At 49.5% G+C, this 20,875-nt stretch overlaps 1 protein-coding gene across 1 annotated transcript in view; it reads left to right on the top strand.

The window, feature by feature from the left end:
* Positions 1–20,875, top strand: part of DSCAML1 (DS cell adhesion molecule like 1) — a 327,482-nt gene that overhangs the window by 260,119 nt on the left and 46,488 nt on the right. Inside the window, 4 exon segments of the mRNA XM_006912769.1 lie at positions 466–642; positions 18,687–18,886; positions 19,416–19,512; positions 20,111–20,239. Of these exon segments, the coding sequence (XP_006912831.1) occupies positions 466–642; positions 18,687–18,886; positions 19,416–19,512; positions 20,111–20,239 (603 nt within the window).

A 20,875-nucleotide genomic window follows, 5' to 3' on the forward strand; every position in this document is an offset into this window, starting at 1 on the left:
TAAGCCCCATGCCAACCTCTTGCCTGGACCATGTCCAGGGCTGACACTAGGGAAATGGGAGGGTGTGCCCAAAGTCCCCTCTGGAAGGGTGGCTGGCCTTCCTAGGCCTGGCCACCTAAGACCAGGAAACTGCCATTTGAGGGCTCAGTCTTCCCTTTGCCTGTTGCCAAGTGTCCCGAACACAACTCTTTCATCCTTTCTGAGGATTCACCCGAAGAAGCTCAATGCCAAGGTGAGCATTGAGCTGAGGCCCCCAATTCCATCTCCTTACTCAGAGCTGGGGCAAGACCAGCCCTCTGTGCGGGTCTTTCCAGGAAATAGGAGCTGTGTGAGCTCTCCTTACTTTGGGAATGCTACAAAATGGTCCTAGATCAGCAAGTGAAAAGTATCAGGGCCATTCTTTGGGGGCGTTCCAATCCACCACTAGCCTAGACAGCAGCCTTTCTAACCACTGCCTCCTTCTAGGAAGTGGGAACCCCCAACAGTACCACCCGGTGCCCCTCACTGGCCGCATCCAGATCCTGCCTAACAGTTCACTGCTGATCCGCCACGTCCTAGAAGAGGACATCGGCTACTACCTCTGCCAGGCCAGCAACGGCGTGGGCACCGACATCAGCAAGTCCATGTTCCTCACTGTCAAGAGTGAGTCCTGCCCCTGTGTGGTCCTCCCAGCACCCCCTGGTCATAGGCCAAGGCCCATCTCTGCACTCACCATGCCTCCCCTCTCGGTGTTCATCATTCCAACTGTGAAAGGGAAGCAGGAAGGATTTCTAGTCAGAGGTGCACTTGGGAACCTCGAATGAGGAACTCGAAAACACTGTCATCTAAATAATGGCCTCGCCCTGAATGGCCCCAGATCACCCCACTCTAGTCATGATTTGCTCATGGATCATGTGACTTCCCATTTACTTTGATCTGTATGTTGGCAATTCTATCTGAATAGTCACATTGAACAAGTTATTTCTGTTACTTAATTTACACCTTCTTATATATAACCTATTTGTGACTTAACAAGGAAGAATATCACATACATAATGTAGGAGAAAGGCCTATGGTCAGAAAACCTATGGGTTCTAATTCCAGATCTACCTGAGGGGCTACGTGACTCTACAAGTCACTTTACCTCTCTGGGCTTCGGTTTCCTCACCTGAGCTAGAGGTTCATTTCCAGCCCACCCGCCCCACCATATTGGTGTGAATAACACAGAAAATGATCATGGAAAGAGAAAGATGCATCAGAAAAACTGAAACAGCAATACAATTCATGGTAACTTGGTGCTATATCAATGGCTTATAAATCCCCAGGCATAGAACTGGCCTCAGTGGCCTTGGAAGCCCAGAATAACCCTGAGTTCTGTTAAGTCACACACAGATATTCCTTCTGGGTGAGTCTACCCCTTTATACTTTTAGGGGTCTGTATACTAGGCCCCGAGGAATCACATCAGAAGGGCGGTGTTCATCTGGCCCTAAGTCAGGAAATGGACTACAAGTCGTGGAGGATGGTGGGAAAAGCCTGAGTTTTAGCATCTGACCAACCCCAGTATGAATCTGGGCTCATTGTTGTAACGACTGTGGACTTGATGAGATTAGTTGGCCTCCCTGTACTTCATTTTCCTGATATACAAAATGAGAGTGATAACTGCCTTACCTGTTATGTTTTGTGTCAAGAGTAAGTCAGATGATATGTGTAAAGCAACTAGTATGGTAACTGGCACCCAGTAGGCCTGCAAAGATTTAGCCACCAGTTTTGTTATTCTTAATTTAGGCCCTCCAGGGTATGTAGAGGAAAGGCTGCTGACAGCAGTGCCTGGTATTGGTCTGCCCAGCATCTCCCTGGAGTTCTTTCCTTTAAGAATCATAGTTTCTTTATCACTTGCCAAAGCCCATGTTCAGCTCAGCACCAGACAGGGAAACCCCAGCGATCGATGCTCAGGGAGCTCAGTGCCGGAATCCCTGCCCTGGGGAGCCGCTTCCCTCACACTATCAAAAAGCACTTTGTCCTTAATAAAACCAGGCAATCAATCTACATCCCTCAGCCAGGGAGAACTTCGCTAATTCTGCCTGTGTGTGGCGAGAGGAATAGTAGACACGTCTGGAACCATCCTTGGTATTCGATCTTTATCTCCCCATTGTCAGCAGGAAAAAAAAAATGAGCCCAAACTCTCACACTTTTTGGTGGGGGCAGCGGGGGACATGGTTGCTGTTTTTCTCTAGATTAGAGGATTCCACTGAGCAAGCATGGCCATGGCTTTGTGGTACGTGGTTTCTCTGCGAAAAAGAGAGGCCTTGGGTGACAGGTGGTGCAGTGGTCAAAAGGTGGGCTGTGTGTGAAAAGACCCAGTTCATATCAGGCTGTCCCTGATGTCATGGGGACCCTCTCTGGGCCTGCGTTTTTCTGTTCTGGCCTCACTTCCCAGCCCAGGCAGAAGCTATGAAACACTCTGAGTTTTTCAGAGAAAGCACATTTTGTAAATCTAGGGCAGCCTCATGAGCATATACAATCACACACACACACACACACACACACGCACACACACACACACACACACCCCGCATAGATTTAACCTCTGTCTCCCCTCTTTCCAAGAGAATTTCATACCACTCTGATCACTTATGGGTAGGACCTTCTTCTTCCTTTTCCTCCCCTTGTCCTAATTTCAGCTGCCTTGTCATTTTCCTTTGCTTCCTTCCCCAGTAAGGCACATGCACACTTCTTTCCTACATCTGCTCCGTCTCACAAACACCTCCAGGTCACATTTTCCCACCCACCACACCTCCCTCACACACTGTCTACACAGTGTCTCTCACACTCCTCACACAGCCTCTCTGCACTGCTAGCTCCTTGCTCCCCGCCCCCTCCTTCATAGAACCCTCTGTGCTCTCTCACACACCCACGGCACACTCAGGGTCTCCAAACCCTCACACATATGTGCTCCTTCAGATGGTCTTTTCCTCACACCCTTTCTCTATCACAAATACCCCCTTTCCATTCCAGCCACACTCTCCCCAGTGACTTGCCCAGTCAGACAGAGGCCCCTGTGCCCTCCTGAATGCCAGCAGGAGCAGAAGAGTAGGGCCAAGGGCATTTGAGACCTGAGGGCAGTCAATGTGGATGGCTGAGCATGGCCACGGCCCCTGTCTTAGTTTGGAGTGTCTGACTGCCCTTCAATAGCAGTCTGAATAATGCTACACAGTACCTGGCTACTGAGAGATGCTCCTGTGACAATGTGACAATGTTGAAAAGATGGAGCATGGATGCTCCGGATCTTCTCTGGGAACTTCCATTTGCCTCTTGCTGCTTATACACAGGCATACTGCTCCAGCGGACCCACCCTCAGCTCTTCCCCTTGCACATCCTTCTCCGCCTTCTTTGCCCTTTTCCCCCTTCATTCTCCCTCAACTTCCTCCCATCCCCCAACTCTGACTAAAATTGAAAGGGCACAGGTAGAACCCCTGGGCATGTGGATCACCAATGGGATTGCCAAGGGAAAGCCATTCCTAGTCATCCCTTAGTCCATCTCAAACACCCCACACCACCAATGCTCCTCTCACCTACTTGCCGAGCTGGCCACAGAAAGACCTACCACTTACAAAGCCAATTTTCAGACTTGCTTCAATGCCTCTAACACACTCAGGAAAATGTTGACCCAATTTGGCTCTACCTCATCAGACCTCACACTTTTGTGAACTCTCAAAGTAATCCTTAATCTTTAATCCCCACTTTGGCCAAGTAGAAGAAAGAAAGTAAGTACTATGTCAAAGACACATACATCATGAAAAGTATTCAAGTGTCAAGTTGGACTTTCGTGGTTGGCTTCAATGGGGGAGTATCCACACATTGATCCCCACAATTTCCAATGATAATTCAACAGATTCTCACTGAGAACTCACTAAATGGGTCAGTAAAACCCTGTGACTAAGGAGCATGGACTTTAGAGCCAAATGGACCAGGGTTCAAATCTTGACTCTGCTTTTATTAGCATTTGTTAGCTGTGGAATCTTGGACAATGATCTCCGTAAGCCCTGATTTCCTCCTCTGTAACTTTGCAACTATAATGCTTTCTACTCATTGGTGAGGTTTAAGTGACATGTGCACTTACAGAAATCAATGCAGTACTTGGCACAAAATGTGCATTTAATAATCAGCAGTCACTAGTTTTAGCTGCTGCAAATCTAGTGATGAGTAAAACAGTTGCTCTTCTCCGAGAATTTAGAATCTTGAAGAGGAGATAGACATACACCTAAAACAACTCTAATATAGAAAGCGATAAGTGTCTTAAAAGCTATACATAGGTGATACAAAGAGAATCTGGGATAGAGTAATCAATTTTAATTTTGTGGGCCAATTAGGGAATGTCGAGAGAAGCTCCACAAATGCAGTAGCCACTAAGTAGGACTCAAAGGATGAGAAGGATTTTGACAAGAACTAATAGGGACAAAGATCGTTCCATTCCAGGATGAGGAAGAAGCATGACAAAGGCACAGAGTCAGGAAAGCCCATGAATGTCATCTGGTGAGGTGGTACCTGGAAGAGAGTGAAGTGAGGAGAGACAAGGAAAATGAATGTCAGGTGCTTATGGGCTTTGGAAGCTACATGTTATCTTTCTGTGGAGAGCTGACTCTTGATATCAGACATCAAACCAGAGTTCCAGGAGCCCCAAGGTCTGGTGGGAGTTGGGATTCCAGAGCTGCTTCTTAGAGAATTGTGATGTAGAACCTTTGCTTGGGGCCCCAGATTGCTAAGGGGATATTAGAGGGGCAAGTGGTATTCTAAGTCCCTAGACATCCTTGCTGGTAACCAACTGGGTACCACTGTTCCCCACTCCTCACTGACTCCCAGCGTGTTGGTGTTGGCAGAGCCTATGAGTGCTTAAACATTTAACCCAGCCTTGCCACCATCACAAGTATAACACTTCACAGTTTTTAAAGCTCTTCCCATTCCTTGCCTGTGAGGTTGGCAGGCAATAGTTCCTTCTCAGTAAAAGGTAAGATACTGGGTCAAGATCATTGGGTGATATAGTCCTAGCTGAGATCTGAACCTGCCTCTATGGACTCATGGTTTGACAGAAAGAGCACAGAGCAAGAGACAGAAGACTAGATGCTGGTTCCAGTCAGTGATTCATTGTCTATCCCTTCCCTTCTCTGGGCCTCAGTTTCCTTATCTGTACATTAAGAGGCTTGGACTAGAATCTAGTTACTAGCTGATCCCAAGGTCTCTTTCAGCTCAAACAATCTATGATTCTAGTAGTGTGCATGTGGTCCATTCAGGGCACCAGACCACTTCCCAGAACTTGGTTGAATATAAATATAATTAACAGAAGAAAATGCCATATCCACAGGGCTACCTTTTTTCTTCCTTTTAAAATGTGTGTGTATGTGTGTATGTGTGTGAATGACCAAAAGGAGGAGACAACTCCTCCTCCAACTGACACATGGGGAAAAAAATAAAACATCTTCAAAAAGAATACTTCGCCGAGAGGCAGGTACAGAGCCAAGCTGCTTAGTCTGGGGTGCAAGGGGATGGCTGTATTTTGATGCTGCCCCTGCATGGCAGTGCCTCCTGGAACTGGTAACCCCCTTGTGCAACAGGTTAGCTGATTAGACAGGTCCTGGTACATTCCCTAGACTCCCCTCCACTTTGTGAAGACGTCAATGATTAGGCCAAGGCAAAGCTTACAGTTAATTGAAGCCATAAGTGTTCGTTGTATGGTCTGAGTGTTGATTTGTTTGTTTAACAAAATGTCAGACCAATTAAAGCCAGATCCAAGAGCCCTCTACAAGCACACACCCAGCTGCAGAGTCACAGGAAAGCAGGAAGGTGGAAAACAGAGCCAAGTGGGGAAGTGGAGGCCCTACTCAAGCAGAAGGAAGCCCTGGGCCTGGATAGACCAGATCACCTGCCAGCATTTGTCCATAGTGCAGAGGTCAGGATGCAAAACTTTGGATAGAGAACTATACATCCACCGACCTGAGATGGTCCCAATTTCAAGTTTGCCCAAAGGAAACTCCTCCCTGTCAGGCAGAAATAGCACCTCCCTTAGACCTAGAGACTGGGGCTCCTCTTCTAGAGGGCCTCTTCTGCCCTTCTCAGCCCCTGCCCTTCCCACAGGGCAAGGAGTCTATGGCCAAAGGAAATGAGTTCCCAGAGCCCGCAGCTCCCTTTCTAGACCATTCTCTGGGTACTCAGGAAATGCCCTGCCTAAATGCCCTGAGTGAGCTTCTAGGACCTTTCAAGTCCTCTTCCCCAGTCTATCTTCTCAAGGATGGACTCTGCCACCAGTGTGCCCCTAGATCTGAGAGGTGACTGTTTGCAGAGAATGCAGATGGAGTCTGAACATGTGGATCAAGATGTTCGTACAGATATTTATAAAGCTCCTTTCAGCACACAGATGAAACTGAGGTAAAGAGAGTCCCAACAACTGGCCTGAGGTTTTCTTGTGTGTTCTCTGGTGTTAGGTCCTGCTCTTCAGCAGACTGAAGCTCCTTGCAGGCTTCCCTCTCCCCTGTGAGAATTTCCTCTGTGGGAATTTCCACCTCTGGCCCTCAGCTGAGCACAGGCCTCTGCCTACTTTGGCCTGCCTTGCTGGGGACTGACAGGCTGACTGATGCCCCCAGCCCACAGGTTTGGTCCAATCACATGTAGGGTCACAGTTCACCTTCCTGGCACTCCCATCTGCCTTTATGAGGCCCCCGATTGGGTGAAGAGTAGGTGGGACAGACCCTATGCTGGATCTGCAAACAGTGGGAAAAGGTGACAGGAAAGCAGAATGGCAGGCAGCAGAGCAGGGCTGAGGCATGAGCTCTGAATCACTGACCCTGCCACAGCTGTGGAACTTATAGCAAATCACTTTCTCTCTCCACTTGAGTAGTGGTCATCAATCAGACTTACCTGCCCAGCCTCAAGGGGGCCTGTGCCAAGCTGGGCCAGCCCAGGCTCTACCCACCCTAAGCAGGATGAAGGAGGCCAAATGAGTAGGTAGCTTAAGGGACAGGAAGGTCCTGACCAGGGAAATGGGAGTCCTGATTTCTTGTCCCAGTCTCTCCTACCACATCCCGGGTAAACTGGGGTCAGTCATTCTCTCTCCTTGGGACTTAGTTTGCTCCTCTGTTCAGAGAAGTCACAACCCTCTCTCCCTTTCCTTCAGCCCCTGAGGCATTAACAGAGCTCAACAAATAGGTCACATTCTACTGTGCCAGTAGAGACCTGGCAGGACATCTGTTGCCAGTTCCAGGACCTACATTTCAGAAGCTAGAGCCTTTGATGTTTCAGGGTTTTCTAGAAAGAGACAAGTCTAAACCAAAGGAATGTGGGATATCCTACAGATCTCAAAAGGTCAACAGTATCCGTGCAACTCCATTACCAACTTAAAAGTGCCTGACCCAAAGGTCTCATCTTGGCCCTTATCTCCTACTTAGAGGCTGTAAGCAGTGGTGGCATAAAGCACATCTTGACCCTCACTGGGTCACTTGACCCTCACCCCTGCAATCAGTTCCCCTGACCATGAGCTCAGAAGAGCTTCCAGATGGATCTGGGTTTTAAGGTGTCATTCAAGGCTTTCCCTATATTCAGCTTCAGCAGATCTGATGAATAACAAAACTAAAGGCATCATACGTGCCAACCAAGGAAAAGGTGGCAGTAAACATTTTAAGTCACAAGAAATCAGGGTTATCACTGGGTGCCTAGGTATACTAGATAAAAAAAATACAGGCAGGCAGCGGACTAAAACAGTACCTTCAGACCCCTCCCTAAGAGGGGAGCCCAGAACTGCCCCGCAATTATGATCAAAACCCCTCTGAACTATGGGGCAGGATATTGTTGGATCAGTCAAGCAATATAAATGTACTTCCTGGGTAGCCCCAACTTGTCCCGCATGGTATCAAGTTCTTAGAGAGAGAAGGGCAAGATTAAGTCACCATCCCTGCCCTCGAGGGATTTACAGACTAGTTAGAAAGCTAAAACTAACCTTTAGGAAACAAGGCAAGATTACATGCTAACAGGCCTGGCACTTATATGTGCATTGTTGGGTTAGAGAAGGGAAACCCCAATGTTGACAGACGCGATCAGACAGAGCTTTCTAGGGGAGTGAGACTTGGGCTGAGTCTTAAAGAATAGGTAGTGTTTGGATAGGCAAAGAGAAGAAAGGAGGGCATGCAGGTGGAAGGAACAGCATGAGCAAACACGCTAGGGTAGGAAGCCTGTGTGGGAGGCAGTGAAGAGAACATCTGTTGGGAGAGGAGCAGCCTGGAATTAGAGGGTGAGGTTGGATAGAAATAGTGGCACCGAAGTCTAGATATGATAACTAGGATCTCGAGCAAGGAATGGAGAGAAAGGGAGAATCTAAGAGTCATTGTGCAGAAATGAGTACCATTCACAGGCACTGGGGTTACAACTTGACATACCTTCAGGGGAGATACAATTCAGTTCACAACAATCCCCATGTCCGGCGATTTATTACCCATAAGTCCATGCTTTCCAGAATTCTGGAAGCTGAAATATTCTCCTTTCCAACATCCTACAACTGCCTTTGTCCGAATCTAACCAGTCTCCTAACCAAAACCTCTCTCTTGGTCAACAGCCAAAAAGCCTAACCTGTGTGCTGAACTATATCTAGGGCAGGAGTCAGCGAAATGGGCCTTGGGCCAAATCTAGCCAGCCATTTCTTAGGCTGGAACCAGCCTTGCCCATTCTTCATATCCTATTGTCCATGGCTGCTTTGGAGCTACAGAGACAGAGCTGAGTTGTTGCAATAGAGACCTATAGCCTGCAAAGCCTAAAATATTTACTATCCAGCCCTTTGCAGAAAAAGTTCACCAATCTCAACTCTAGAGTATTCACGGCAATGACCTGGAAATACTTTCTAAGTAAATAAAGATGGCGTTGTCTCCTTTTGTTTCTGAAAGGATTCTGATGTTCAGGGTCATTCAGAAGCTGGAGCCTTTGGTCATTCCAGAGTTGAGTGTTCTCTCATCTGTAAAACAGGAATAAAAATACTACTCCACTTCCTGGGGTTGGGAGAGGGGGTGAACTTAATGAGATAATTCATGCGAAGTACTGACTGGGGTCCATAGCACATGATAAGCATTCAATAAGTGTTAGCTATTTTAATTATTACTATCATTTTCCCAACATTCTTGGGAGAGCAGAAGACCAAAGGCAGGGGGAGAACTAGTTCCCCAACCTCACTTAAAAATTCTCCCTGCAGCCAAGAGAAGAACTGACTGATCCTACTTTATAGCTGGAGAAAACAAGGCCTGGTAAGTTTGAGGGTCTCAAACGGGACCACCAAGCAGCAGAAACAGGCTGCAGTCCAGGTCTCAAAGGTCCCACCATCCTCAGAATTCGTACCCCAATCCCCCTCACACACACACTTCTTGCCAGTTCTGTCCCCCATGTATATGGGAAGTGGATAGCTAGGGTCCCATGAACCCCCAGCTCCCTAGCCACCTCCCCACCTCTCAGAGCTGAGACTGATTGCTTCCATGCAATTTAAATTAATCTCATGCTTCAGGTGGAGCTTGGCTAATCAGGGGAGACAAGAAGCTGAAGAGGGTGCAATCAAATTAACAATGCTATGGCCCTGGCTCTTTAAGAAGGGAAAAACAAAGCAGGCACCAGAAGGCGTCCCTACCATCAGCCCTTACCCAGGGGAAGCCTGAAGCTGCTGCCAGGACTGAGCACAAAGAGCATCTCCCACCTTCCATCCGCCCTGCCCCCAACCCAGGCCAGCCACCCCACTGTGCTTACAATGCCCCTTTGCAGTGACTTATCTTACACCACCAAACAAGGCTACAGTTCTTGTCAGAGTCTTGTTAACAGGGAGCAGAGACATAAGACTTGGGGGGATGGAGGAGAGTGGGCTGGGTTGAGGGAAGGAAAGGACCTCTCACCTGGAATGGGCACATGTAATCCTTTCAGAAACAAAAGGATATGAGGGCATCTGAGCTGGGAGGTTCCTTTCTTCCCTGGCAAGAGGAGTTCGTAGAGCTCTTGGGAGCCTTCAGGGCATCTACAGTCCCTGGAAAAGCCTCTCCCAGAAGGCAAGGAAAAGGACATCCAGAAAGGCATTTTAGCCTGCCCAGAGAGAGCATCCTTTTTAATTTAAAAAAAAAAAATCTCTATGAGACTCCTAGAGAGATTTCAGTTAGACTGAAGAACTTCCCCAAAATGAAAAGTTCCTTGGGGATGGTGAAGAACACCAGGACTTTGCTGCCCTTCTTCCATTCTTATTGGCTTTGAGGTCAGTCCCACCTGAGGCAGAGGAAGGACCAGAGGACATCTGCTAGAATGGGAGGAGGAAAAGGAGGGTCATCCGCCCTGTGTGAGAATCACCGAGGCTAGGGGTGGCTCTTCAGGAATACTGATGCACGGACCCTGCTCTGGGCCAATTAAATCAGAGCCTCTGGTAGTGGGGTCTGTGCAATAAGATTTTTAAAAGCTGCCCAGGTAATTCTTATGTGTAGCCAAGCCTGAGAATGTTCTCAGGCCACCCACCTGAAAGAGCAGAATAGCCTCATCTCCTGGTCTCCTGGTTTCCCAAACCAATCTTCTTCCCCCCAAATGTGGCTGCACTTCTCTTCAGGAAAGCTGGGCTCTGTGCACTCCCAGGTTCCTCCTCCTGTCTCTGCTTCCCTTTTCTAACCAGGGTCACTTCAGTGGGTAAAAACCACGGGCTCCCTAGATGAGTCCTGGCTCTGCCGCTTACTGGCTGTGTGACCTTGGGCGATTTACTTCTCTATCGGATTCCCCATTTGTAAAATGGGAATAGAAATAGGGTTGCTTTAAGAATTGAGTGCTTTGATGCATGTAAAAGAATGCAGAACAGTGTCTGGCACATAGTAAGTTCTCAATAACATAAAATACTACGATTATTATATACTCAGGCCCATGAATGGGGTAAAGGTGTGCCCCGCGCTTCCTTTTGGAATGCAACATTCCACTCCTCTTTTGCATTTTATCATACCTCTTCCTATAGCCAGTAACATTCCCATTCTATTTCTTCAACATTCTCCTTCCCACACTCACTGCTACTCTCCTTTGGGTATTCATAACTGAATCTTCCCTCCCTCATAACTTGGGGACTTGTCAGAAACACCAGCTGAGCTCCAATCACCAGACAGAAGAGAGGGAGGGAGACTGAGACAGCGAAAACTTGACTCACCATCCCCTTAACACCTGCCCCCAGCCACAGCCTGCCCTGGACCACCCCACCCCCCAGCCATACTCCAGTTTTCAGCCTCCTTCTGCACTCCCCCTAGGACTCATCCACATATGTCATTCCCACACAGCTTCGCACTCCAGGGACAAAGCCCAAGATGGGAGAAAAAAATCAACCAGGCAAAAGGAGAAGGCTAGACTAAAACCAGAGGAAAGGGCACCCGTGAATTGTCAGAGGACTTGGGGCCTCGTCTCCTTCCCAGCACTTGCCAGCTGTGTGACTTTAGATAAACCACTTAGCCTCTCTGAGCCTCCACTTCCTCATAGGCTTAGTAGGGGCTAATAGCACCCCCCACCTTCTTAACAAGAAAGCTGCTCCTCACAGAAGGCGTTCCAGTGCTCTGCAAATTATAAGGAGCAGCTCAGCTCAGCCTCTGGGGAGGAGAGACCCCAAAGAAGGGGGAAGCTGGAAGAACAAAGGAGGGGCCAAGTACATGCAGAGTCAAGGGGCCCTAGGACTCCATCTCCAAGCCTGAGGAGTTGGCGGGGGGAAGGAGAGTAAGCCAGGAAGCAGAGCTGTCTTGTGGTGTTTTAAAAATCTATCAGCCTCTCACATCAAATTAAAATGTAAATAGCAGCTGGTCCAGGCAGGACCTCAGGGGTGACAGGGGCCGGCCTACGAGTAATTTCACAGACGGAAACCAGTTACATCAGATTCTGACAACTGTCTTGTTTCTGAAATTGATTTCCTTTCCCCTCGGCTTGCTGCCCCAGGAGGGCCCTGAAGCAGGGGAGGGGTGTCTCTGCTGCAGCCAGTGTCTTGCTCTTCTCCCTGGCGCCTGCCAATAGTCCCCATTGGAACCAGCAGGAGGAAATCTGGGATTTCTCCAGGGCTGTAAGACAGCGGCCTGAGAGCCAAAAGCCCAGTAAGGCTCCTCCCTGCCCTGGAGTAAATCCAACTATGAACAAGGGCAGATGGACCCAGGACACTAGGGGCAGGGGTGCAAGAGAGGCGCCCAGCACTTAGGAGCCTTTCTTCTGTCCACAAGTATATGCTGAGTCCTGGATAAAGATACTTGTACCCTGGAGAGTCAGAGACAAGGAGACAAGGACACTGCAGTATGACATACGCTGTGCTGGGGAAGCTCAATGCCCAGATGAGAGGGGTCCAGGTCACACCAGGACCTCCCACAAGACCTCGGAGAAAAGCCCCACCTTCCCCAACTAAGGGGCCCTGTTGGAAGGAGCTATGTATTAAGGGGCAGCTTTCCCACATGGGTCTCCCTGATATCCTTAGGCCCAGTCCCTCCCTGTTCTCAGTTCCTCAGAGAATCTCCCCCTGAACCCCTCTCTGTACAAAGAAATTAGGTTTCCCTGTTAATTGAATTACACTGCAGGAAAGCAGAGAAGTTGTATCTCATTAAAGCCCCCTGTGTCCTATTGGAGCAATGTGTTGCCTTTGTGGCTGCTATTAGCATTTGTCATTCAGGACACAGCCCTGTGCATACGATCCCCTTCTCCTCCCTGCTTTCTCCACTGTACCCATAGAGCTGCATTCCCCATGCCTGCCCTGGAAGTGGCCTGCCGCAGCTGCCCACCACGGAGAAGCCACAGCTATTTGGTGACAGCCAAATTCCATTTCCTAAAGCCAGATACTGTGTGCATACGTGGCAGACAGACAGACGGCGAGAGGTGGCCAGCCCCTGCAACCACAGTAATACAGGCTTAAAAAGGGTTTCCTCGTTTGAAAAAATGGGGTTAATAAGACTTACCTCTCGTGGATGTTGTGAGGATCATTGAGCAACAGCCAAGAGGCAGAAGCATCCAGCTTGTTACCTACTGCATTACGGCATCACGGGCATAGACCATGGAGCTTAGTCAAGAAATACATCAGGACCCAGGCTTGGGAGTAGAGGAATAATAACTGTACTTACCTCACATGAGTTAATTCATGTAGAGTACTAAAATACTGCTAGTACCTGGTACATGGGAAGTTCCCAAGAAAAAGTAATTATAAAATGTGTGTGTGTGTGTGTGTGTGTGTGTGTGTGTGTGTGTGTGTGTGTGTTTCTCCTTCAGATGACTGTATATATCTCTGGAGAATTCTTGGGGTCTGCCTTCAATCCAGAAAGTGCTTTGGGGCACAGCCAGGTCTCGGCACAGTGAGAGTTCAATCGTGTTTATTACTCTGATTCAGTGGAGCAGAGAGACCTTGTGGTCCAGGGGGAGGTGGAAGGAAGAAGAGAGCAGATGGGTTGGGGAAGTCTCTATTAGGGGACTGCCTCATTAAGCCCATCTGAACAGCAACCGGAGGGAGGCCTCCAGTTTGTGGGCACAGGAGGGCACCGTGGCTGTTGGAGGCCGTGGCACAGTGGCAGAGTTCTCTGTTCTCGTGTTGGCAGGAATCCTATAGGCCAGGGAGAAGAGAGGAGGCAGATTCTCTGCTTCTTGCCCAAGACAGGGGGCTAAGACCTCTGTATGCAAGGAAAAACATATCCTGAATCACATAATTGCCTCCCAAAACAGAGCTGGATTCTCAGACCATTTTTACCTCTCTTTAGAGACCCAGACACCTCCAGGGGCCCAAAGATAAGGGACTTCAATCCCTTTGTATTTTTTTCCCACTTGAATCTTCACGATGCCCCTGTCTGTCCACCTGTAGTGCACAGAGCTCGCCGCTCCTGCTGCTGTCCTTTCTCCAAACAGCGAAAATTACTGGAAAATTCCTTAAGGCCAAATACAAGTTCTGTCGTTCCCACTCCATGCAAGTTACACATTCCTAGTGTTCAAGCTCTCTTCAGATGGCACGGTTTGAAGTCTGCCCGTCTTCCTGGTCACACTCTACCTCGTTAACATCTTCTGTTGAGTAGAGTGCCCAGAACAAGATAGAATGTTTCATGAGTATCTGGAGCTTATAACTAAGTCCTAAAGCAGCGGTCCCCAACCTTTTTGGCACCAGAGACCGGTGCTCCTATGAGATTTTAATGCCTGGCGATCCGAGGTGGAGCTGAGGTGGTGATGTTAGTGCTGGGGAGTGGCTGCAAATACAGATGAAGCTTCACTGCTCACCCGCCGCTCACCTCCTGCTGTGTGGCCCTACTCCTAACAGGCCACGGACTTGTGCCGGGCCACAGCTCAGCGGTTGGGGACCACTGTCCTAAAGAACTCAGAAATAGTTCTCATGTTGCTGTACCTTCCACCACGAACATCATAGCTTTGTGTGTTAAGTACTGCCCTCTCCCATTTGTCTACTTTTAAGATGCACTGCTGTTTACTAGCAGTGTGACCATGGATAAATTGCTTCCCTGTGTGGCCTTAGTTTCTTCGTTTATAAAAGGAAGTGTCCGTGTAGACGATCTACACCAGTGCCATTCAATGGAAACAAAGTTCGAGTTATATATGTAATTTAAAATCTTCTATTTGCCACATTTTCAAAAAAGTAAAAAGAAACAGGTGAGATTCATTTGTAATAGTATATTTTATTTAACTCAATATACCTAAAATATTAACATGTAATCAATGTAAAAATTATTAATGAGATATTTTACATTCTTCTTTTTCTCCTATGTTTTTGAAGCCTAGTATGTTTGACACTTACAGCACATCTCAATTTGGACTGGCCACATTTCAAGTACCCAATAGCCACATGTGGTTAGTGCTACTATACTGAACATTGTCGGGGCTCTGAATTCTAGAGTTCTGTGATTCTGTGGAATAGCCTGGCAAGTAATATCTTAAGGTATGCATGTATTTATCTGATGCTCTTCTTGGAAAGGAGAGGGGCATGAGAGCCTCAGGGTGGGAATAGATTTTTTCGACGGCTGCTACGTGGCAGGCACTTCACATCTATGGACCCTGTTTGCCACCATAACAACTCTTCAGAGTAGCTTTCCATGTCTTCGTATCACAGGAAATGAACTTGAGGCTCAGGGAAGCTAAATAAACTGTGTTGAAGACAACATAGCTAGTAGAGACATGAGTAGAAACCAGGCCTGCCTGGCCCCAAGCCCTTCAAGGTGATGGCAGGGTGGGGCACAGAAGCAGTCTCCTCTTCTTCATTGATGGGATCCTCTGAACCCACCCTGAACTGTGGGGCTGTGAGGGGAGCATCGGGCTGTCCTGTCTGGTGCTCACTGCCTCACAAGCAGCCCTGGCAGGAAGGTAAAGGGAACCCACCCTAGACCCCAGGTATGTTTTTTACTCGGGGCTGAAGGACAAGTGGGCTCTGAGGCCCGTCCAGGATATCTGGAGCTCCTGTTGTCTCTGGTTGCCCCCATGCCAGCTCTTCAAACAAACCCAATTGGGAAGACAAACTCCCTGAGGTGGGACTGACATATATGGATGTGCAGGTTTAACACTGTTCAAAGGTACATAACCTAAGGCAGGGGTCCCTAACCCCTGGGCCGCTGACTGGTACCAATCTGTGGCCTGTTAGGAACCTGGCCACACAGCAGGAGGTGAGCAGTGGGTGAGCAACTGAAGCTTCATCTGCAGTTGAAGGCACTCCCCATCACTAGCATCAGCGCCTCAGCTCCAGCTCAGATCACCAGGCATTAGATTCTCATAGGAGCAACAGTCCCTGGTGCCCGAAAATATCTGGGACCACTGGCCTAAGGGTAAAATGGAGTCTATAATTCTGTACTATGCTGAGGCTTGATCCTGCTCCCACCCCTTTTCACACACACACATACACCCTTCTGCATGAACATCCCCCAGCTCCTCTGTGGCTTCAACAGCAGCCTCTCAGGAGCAGGACCCCTCTTCCCTAGGAAGGTCTCAGGGCTTGGCCCAGCCACGGGTCCCCAGCCCCAGTCTCTGACGAGTCACTGTGAGGCAGGGGCAGCGGCAGGGAGGGAATAACTCACGTGCCTCTCCTCCCCGCATTTCAATCCTCCAGGAAAAATGGAGGCATCTGCAATGCAAGGCCCGACTTGTTGATGTAAAATCTTACTCTATATTCCACCCAGGTTTATACGAGTGAATTATGCAAATCTTTGATGGAAAAATATTCCTCCGCACATCCTTGAGAGTGTAAAACCGTACTCAATAATTCATACTCGGATGTCTCTGACTGCAGGCTTTTTCTTCATTATAACTTGCACCTCGTTATTTGTCTTTCACGTTTTATTGTATATCCTGGTGTAATGCCGTGCATTATAAAATTTATCTGCTTCATTACTTGATGAGCTGGGGCTGGAGATTGTGCCGGGATACTGGTGCAGGGGCTGGAGGCCTGGGCTGCCCTCAGTACCAAGTCCTGCATGACAGAAGGCAGAGGAGGTGGCTGGTTGTATGAGGTGACTTTAGGGACGTCAGAAATCATCCTTCACCTCCCCCACACCCATTCCAAATGTCTCCTCACCCACTGACTGGCATCTCAGGTCATACCATGACAGCTCCATGGCTTCTTTCCTTTCTTTCTCCAAAGGCTTATTTGTCCTTAGAAGTCAGATGACCCTGGAGAGTTTGCTGGGAAGAACATTTTCTGAGTAGGTCTTTAAAGCTGGAGGAGAAAGAAATCCTGAGGACACTGGAAAGGAAAGAAAGGGCCAGCCACTGGAGTGGGTCAGGGACATGGTGCCATCAACCACAGCTCCTCCCAACCTATGTCCTCCAGCATGGCTAATGGGCTCTCCTACCAGGACAAGAGCCACTGGGGACCTGTACTCTGAGAGGCGCGTTTTCCCAGGAAGGTGGTGAGAAAAAGGCAAGGACAAGGACAGTCCTCTAGATGCATCAGACCAATTACCTTTCTAGGACTTGCATATTGCTGCCTCCGAGCCTTTGCCCCAGCAGGTTCCACTGCCCACGGTGCCTCTGTTCTCCCCATTTAAGCCCTGCCGTGTCAGCTCTTGTGCATTTCTCCTAGCATAGTACTTTCCATTCTTTGCTGGAATTGCTCGTTTTGTCATCTGTTCTCACCACTAGAGTGAAACTCCATGAGGTCAGGTTTGTTCTGTTCACTGTTAACTCCAGAACCCAGCGCAAGGCCTGGCACCTAGTAGATGCTAAATAAATACTTATTGAATAGATGGATGGTGCCTTCCCAGTACCCCTCAGTCAAAATTAATTTCTCCTAATACCTTCATGAAACACTCATCAAATTTTCCTCATTTTCATGTTGCTCATGCAGGTCTCTATCTCCTCCTCCCCCCTCTTTCCCCAGAAAGCAAGAACCCTTCTCATGTCATGTGTGTCCCCCAAGCCTGGCATGGTGCCATATAATGGCATAGGTGCTCTATGTGTATTTACTGAATTGGATGGAAGAGAGAGAGGATGGGATTTCACTGGCAGCTAAGACCATCTTTCCCTCTGCCCCTACCTCTCTACCCCCTCTGCCATGGCACTCATTCCTGGAGGAAGGTCAGGACTGAGCTGCCTCTTGTCAGGGCAGTAGGAGGCATCTCCTGATGGCCAGCCAGGGCCTTGGTTGTTTCATGATGGTTTTCTCAGGCCAGCGGTGGGGATTGGGGGAGGTGAGATTTCACTGGCAGCTAAGACCATCTTTCCCTCTGCCCCTACCTCTATACCCCCTCTGCCATGGCACTCATTCCTGCAGGAAGGTCAGGACTGAGCTGCCTCTTGTCAGGGCAGTAGGAGGCATCTCCTGATGGCCAGCCAGGGCCTTGGTTGTTTCGTGATGGTTTTCTCAGGCCAGCGGTGGGGATTGGGGGAGGGGGGTCCTGTTATCCCAGCTTAAGGAGTCCTAATTACAGTGGTGCTACTCAGGGCTTTCTGATGCATTTGGTTGGGAAAAGCAGGGGTTTCTCAGCTCTTTGGGAAGGTGAACCAATTGACTGATGTGGACAGAGCCTGAGCCACAGACACAAAGCAGAGGCCCCAGTGCTTCAGAGCAGGGTTCATGGCCTGGGGTCCAGAGACCACCCCCCTAGGAAGTGCACTGATCCGATTCAAGGGGTCCAAAATTTGGGGTGGGGGAAATCACGTTTTTTTTTATTAACTTCTAACTGAAATTTGGTATTTCCTTCCATTTTGAACATAAGCAGCCAACCACAGCAGCAGCAGTACCAGCGACTATCACCAATAGAAATCCACAGATACTTTCACATCACACTTGTTGCAGATACTTCAAAATATCATAATCGTCATTATTAAAAAATCATGCTAACATTACCCAACACTAGATCTTATCTGATAAAAACATATATTGTTCAAAAGTTTGCTTTTGAAGGTTTTCAATACTTGTATAACTATACTTCAATATATCTGGTTTCCTCTGTAATTCTACGTATAGTACGCATTTAAAAATATTCTGACAAGGAGTCCATGGACCATAAGAATCCCTGGTGAAGAGAGGTTGCCCCAGTCATGGGTGGGGAGAGGGAGAAAAGGGACAGGCAAGTGAGGTTTCCTATAGACCCCTCAACCTTTATTAGACCCTCTGCCTGGGGCTGAGGTGTTTTGCGGGGAGGGGCAGTGGGAGGTCGGGGCATCTGCGTGGGCACGTGCCCCTCCCCCAGCCTGCCTCCCCTCCTTCACTGGGGCCTCCTGCGCCTCCTCTCCTCCCCAGTACCAGCCATGATCACCTCTCACCCCAACACCACCATCGCCATCAAAGGCCACCCCAAGGAGCTCAACTGCACGGCACGGGGTGAGCGACCCATCATTATCCGCTGGGAGAAGGGGGACACGGTCATCGACCCAGACCGCGTGATGCGGTATGCCATCGCCACCAAGGACAATGGCGACGAGGTAGTCTCCACACTGAAGGTGAGTGCCCATGCCCCTGTCTCAGGGAACCCCAACTCTCAGAAAGTGGGGAGCCCACAGCTATTACATCTGTACCCAGTTGAAGTAAATGGGAAGGCTGGGAGCCCCTCCACATACCATCAAAGTACCTCTCCTTTCCTAGCTATTTCCCTTCTCCACCCAGTAACCTCTGCCTTAGAACCTCACTATATCTGCTTTCTGACAACCCCACCGCCATGAAATGTGTGGACCTTTCAGCCCTCCCTGTTCTCTGGAACCCCTGGGCTCCATTCTCCCTCCCAGACTCTCAGCCCTCCTTCCTTCCTTGACCCCTCTGTCCCTCCCTGCATGGCCTCTTCCATGCTTCCATCCGTGGAACTTTCTGGGAAGAGAAGCCCTTGACAAAACCCCTTGTGGGTCTCCCTCCCAGAAGAATATGGCCTCACTGATCTTCACTAGAGTGAGCCCCCTTCAGCAGATTAGTTCTAAAAGACTCTCCCCATTTCCTCCCTCTCTCCTTGTCCTCCTGCCCCTTCTGGCCTCCCCCCAGCTCAAGCCTGCGGACCGTGGGGACTCAGTGTTCTTCAGCTGCCATGCCATCAACTCATATGGGGAGGACCGGGGCTTGATCCAACTCACTGTGCAAGGTATCCTCACCTGCTCCACCATTTCCTACCCCTCCCAGGGGCCCGGGTTTCTGCTGCTAACTTCACTTGCAGAGCAGGGACATTGCCCACACACACACAGTGGCAGAAGATGGCAAGAACTGGCCTCTGGGGAAAAGCTCCTCTCCCCTTCCTTCCTGCCCAGAGCAGGCAATAAGGGTCCTTCCAGACACACTTCAAACAGCAAAGTTTGTAGTGGCTACAGCCCCTGTCGGGCACGCTGGCTCCCAGAAGTGCAGGGGCCTGGAGGATGTGTGGGAAGGGAAAATCAAGCTGCGAGAAGTTGGGGGCTCTGCATAGGGGATAAACAGGCCCTCGGCTCTGAGGAGTCCCTCTGAAAAGGCCTGCCCACTGCCAGACCAAGGAAGGGAGGGGAACGAAGCAGGAGACAAGCGTGCCCCCCTCTGCCTGAGCTCTGCTGCTGGGCTGCCCCAATCCCAGGATTGCAGGGTCCTTGGGTAGACCACAGCTGACACCAAACCCCAGGAATACAGCAAATCTCTGGTTCTCCCTGGGGGTGGAAGAAGGCCAAGGTCTTTGCTGCCATCCTCACTGTGCTCCCTCCCCCATCACGCCCCAGAACCCCCAGACCCTCCAGAGCTGGAGATCCGGGAGGTGAAGGCCCGGAGCATGAACCTGCGCTGGACCCAGCGATTTGATGGGAACAGCATCATCACGGGCTTCGACATCGAATACAAAAACAAGTCAGGTACGCTGAGTGCTGTACCCACCCTGGCCCTTCCGCCACCTGCCCTGCCTGGGCCCCTCTGGTGGGACAGCCCTAGAGCCTCAGAGCGGCAGACACACTGGCACCCACCAGTGCACAAGCCCCTGTGGCCCAAAAGAGGGACACTTGTCAGGCTAGGAACTGGCGGGCAAACAGAGGGACCCCAGTTGATGGAGAGGGGGTGTCAGCTCCTTTCTAGAACTATCCCCAGGCCAAGGCCCACAGGGTAGTCTGATTTAAAGCAATTCAAAGGCCCTGAACTTGGGGCTCTCAGGGCTGTGTCTGTGGAATCAGAGACATCATGGGGTTGACTCGGTCTTCTGGGCACTGCTGGATTGGCATGATGGGGTTGACTAGGGGTCAGAGAGCCAGTCCTTACCAAGAATGGGTTTTGGGACAATGGGAGTCCCTGGAAAGGTTAGATCTAAGTTTCCTCCTCCTAGATGCCTTCCCAGATCCCTCCCCTAGGACCCAAGCTAACTCCTATGAGGCTGCCCACCACTGTGAAGCCCCATGGGCCCCTGGGTCTCTAAGAAAACAGGGTGGGGGCATGGTCAGGTAGAGGGGACCTCAGAGGAGACAAGAAGCCTTGAGAGTGAACCATGCCAAAAAAAAAAA

Source organism: Pteropus alecto, unplaced genomic scaffold (genome assembly GCF_000325575.1).
Source record: "Pteropus alecto unplaced genomic scaffold, ASM32557v1 scaffold224, whole genome shotgun sequence".
Lineage (NCBI taxonomy): Eukaryota > Metazoa > Chordata > Mammalia > Chiroptera > Pteropodidae > Pteropus > Pteropus alecto.